The sequence below is a fragment of the Buceros rhinoceros genome, unplaced genomic scaffold (genome assembly GCF_000710305.1).
Source record: "Buceros rhinoceros silvestris isolate BGI_N320 unplaced genomic scaffold, ASM71030v1 scaffold12092, whole genome shotgun sequence".
Lineage (NCBI taxonomy): Eukaryota > Metazoa > Chordata > Aves > Bucerotiformes > Bucerotidae > Buceros > Buceros rhinoceros.
This window is the reverse complement of record NW_010399501.1, coordinates 7,110-10,800: the sequence shown is the minus strand read 5'-3', so window position 1 is coordinate 10,800 and position 3,691 is coordinate 7,110. Positions and strand designations below refer to the sequence as shown.

The window sequence follows — 3,691 nt, the reverse complement described above, 5'->3', positions numbered from 1 at the left end:
TCTTTCCCTTTAAAAACTGCAGGAGCACCAGGGTTACCCTGGGCTTGCTGTTTGCACCTTTGGGGGGACTTCCAGGCTCTGTTTCTCCAGATGGACTTCAGACCTGTCTTGCCGGCGCAGACACCACACCGGCTTCCACGTGGAATCGCTGTGTTTGCATCAGCCGCCGTGGGTTCTGTTTCCGCCTCTGCTGACCACGTGGCCGCCGCTATTCCAAACACTGCTCGGGATTCATTTCACTTCGTTCTCCTCAACTGCATTTCAACTCCCGCTTTCCATCCCGTGTAAACCCATTAATATATATACAGAAAAACCAATGAAATATCTTGTTCTAGTGTTATTAAACTCATTTCAGTTTTCTAAACTTTCAGAGGTCTCACAAATTTTTCTTTCTTTCCTATCTCTGCTTTTTAACTCTTTTCTCCCAGTGCAGGTGAGAGGGGGGTTAGAGAGAGGAGAGAACCCATCTCCACTTTTGGCGTACCTCGGCCAACCAGTGACATAGTGACCATGATATCGTATTATTTGTTTCTAAGTGGTACTGTTTTTTGGTTTGTTGGTCTGCAGTGTCTGGCAAAGAAGGTGTTACCCCGGCATGCCTAACGCCGCTGCTTTGCTCTCTATTTGACTGGATTCTAACCTTCCCAGTATATTTTGGGCATCATGTGATAGTGGCTACCTATAACCACACTATCAAAGGGATAATGCGAAACCACACTTCTCCATTTGATACTGGACCAATGGCATTTGAAACCGAGCGTTCTACAAATGGTATTCTTTGTCTGTATGCGATGGTTTTGTTATTAGTTATCTCTAAAATGGTCCAGAGTGGACTGTTATCATATGGTCGCTACAGCCACCAAACCAGCCACTGCCACCTCTCCACCCAAACCAGTACAGTTGCTCTTGTGAAAAAGAAAGATCATCCCTCTGGCACTAAACACCAGAGAAAGAGGAACTACCCTGATGACAACACAAGACCGAGCACTCTTCAGAAGCATTCAGGAAAGAACACATCCCCTGATTGGTGCACCTTGGCCAACCAGTGACAGCCATTTTGCTTAAGAGGAAGATAGGTTAAAAGGATATTGATCTGTCTGTGATCAGACTTTATAAAATGTGAAAAACATCAGGTTTAAGTCATTCCAACTCTGCTACTGAATTAAAAGCAGCAACTACTAATAATGAAGTGTATCTCAGAGTTTAAGAGCCAAAAAGTGATTAAGATCACTTTGTGATAGTTAACACGTTGCTTCTTATACTTAAATTAATAAATCCCCAGGGAATTCAAAAGCTATTTCTTACCTCAATGGCCAAGCCAAGAATCCTCCTTGTGCTTTCCAAAGACTAGAAAGAATTTTAAAATTAGTATATTAACAGTATATATCAGTGCCCAAAACTCTTATTTACCAGTTCATTACAGTAAGGCAACCAGTACGCAAAGGTAGTCTACGTGTAATACATGCTACTTCAGTCACAGTGGCAGCATACTAGAGGGTCTTTTTTCAGTAGCTAGTAAACCCTCAGTTTTTAGTACTTGCTAGTACTTTGCTTATCCTATTAGGAAGTCATTATAAAAGAAAATATATTCGAATAAATTTTAGTTTAAAAAGTCGTGAAGTATCAACACGATTAAGAACAGCCTGCGTTGTCTCAGTAGTCAGGAATGGGTGATCAGTACTCAGTCAAGTAGGTGGCTTTACAATTCAGAAGTTTAAATTCATTCTTACTTTTAGGAGTAGACTTCACTGCAGTATTTACCAAGCAACGTGAGAGTTTGAAACACGCAGCTATACCCTTGCAGAATCACTACCCTAGACTGTCTTGATTTTTAAGAGATATTGTAATCTTGGCAGATAATGACTGTAATCCCAAATGACTCCCTATAATATTTACCTCATCAGTGACCTGGTTGGCTCTCAGCTGAATTTCTTCAGGTGATAGGTCAGCCATGATGAGGAACTATTAATTTTAAGTGATCACGTTAAAGAGAATCTTCCCCCTGTAATAAGAGATATCAGTTAAGCATCAGGATTATCCTTTTATCAGTATTTTGAATTCAAACTAGAAGACAGATCAAAGAATGAAAGTCTATGTTTCTCATCCTGCTTAGTACAATCCCTGGTTAGGACTAGAAGGCACTAAAAAAATTACTCATTTGATATGACAAAACTGAGGAGCTAAGAAAAATGCAGGAACAATCAGTACGTGAAACAGTTTTCTTTCCAAGACTTGGCTTCCTAAACATTTTGGGAAAATTCTATCCATTGTTAGTTTAAGGTAAAAATCGGGAAATGAAGTCTTAAAAAGCTTCTCCATGTTGGAAAAGCACATTGCTTTATCCAGTAACCCAGAAAGAAATTCATTAAGACATTTAAGTTACTAGCATAAGGCTTAAGTGTTCTTCCCTTTCCCTTTGAAGGATTTCAACAGACAGCCAGAAGGGGAAACACTTTCACAGACAAAGCACCCCCTAAAGTGATTCCATTAACACTAAAAATAGTTGTTCTTATAGTATGCCAAATCCCTTAAACACAAAAGAATCTGCAAGTTTTAAATGTTATGTCTAACTCTAGCAAAGGTTTTCAGATCTACCTTTCTCCTAACAAAGATAGGATCAAGCTTTTCATAACTCAAGTCCCCACACACCATGATTTAACTTTTGCTATAAACAGAAAAAATATTTTTACCTGAAGACACAAGAGAAAAAACCAAGCATATCAATAATTCTTACCAGACAGGTCTTTCAGAGCTAAGAATCTGCATTTTTGTTGGAAGAATAAAGCCAGCAGTCCCAGCAATGGGAAAACAGAGCTCCTAGGCTATACAAGAATTTAATGAGATAGCATATAAGCTGAACAATGAGAGGATTTTTTGAGTTTTCCCCTTAACTTCAGATAAATCTTTGCTCTATCACAGGAGTAGCTTCCAGTTAGGTTTACATTATCCACTGAGGTAACTCCTAACATCCTGCTTGTTTAATAGGACTATGTTTCATTTTCCCCTACAAGATAGAAATTTAAGATGACAACGTTAGTAACAGCTCCTAGAAGAGCTAATTCATGCAGATTCTCCCCGTTTTTCACTAGAGAACGGATGCTGTTCACAGCTCTCTGCAGGAAGCATGCATACTTCTGAAGGTGAATTCAAATCAAGACACCTAATCCCTTAAAGCTGAAGTACTTCAGGATTTGGAGACTACTTCAGCAGACCTGGTCTTTAGCATCCAACATACTCTTTCAGCCGAAGACTATGGCTCTGGGAAGTTTATCCAAGTAGCTGTCAACACAAGTTAGTTTTTGCCAGGCTGTAAAAAGACAAGCCATTCTCACACCGGCTGCTAATGTGCAGTTTACAGTAGTCCAGTTTTGTTATATAACCAGTTACCTTTCCGTTCACAGGCTTAAGCTACTTTCAGGACATTTTAGGGCAGCTCAGTCCCAGCTTGGAATTTGTGAATGCCTTCAATCTGGTTTGCTCAGTTAAGGACCAGTAAAGGAGGTACAGGGAAGAAAGGATATATTTTCAATGAATTAGGTTAAGCACAGGAAAATGGCATCAAGCTAGTTCTTTGGATGAAGATCTCACTAACTTAATATTCAGAAACAAGATGAAATTTCAATTATATAGGTGCACTGAACAAGCAATATCTGGATTACTCTACCTGTTGCAGGCTTGGCCAGCCTTTCCC

At 39.6% G+C, this 3,691-nt stretch overlaps 1 protein-coding gene across 2 annotated transcripts in view; it reads right to left on the bottom strand.

The window, feature by feature from the left end:
- The window catches only part of SNAP23 (synaptosomal-associated protein, 23kDa), a 12,361-nt gene extending 10,363 nt beyond the window's left edge, over nt 1–1,998 (bottom strand). Inside the window, exons 1-2 of one of the 2 annotated variants that reach the window (XM_010131504.1) lie at nt 1,897–1,998; nt 1,306–1,347 (exon numbers count right to left, since the gene is read on the bottom strand). In XM_010131504.1, the coding sequence (XP_010129806.1) occupies nt 1,306–1,347; nt 1,897–1,953 (99 nt within the window). In that variant the 5' untranslated portion in view covers nt 1,954–1,998. The remainder of the gene's footprint in view (nt 1–1,305; nt 1,348–1,896) is intronic. The other variant, XM_010131505.1, reaches the window with a different exon arrangement.
- Nucleotides 1,999–3,691: the final 1,693 nt, after the last annotated feature.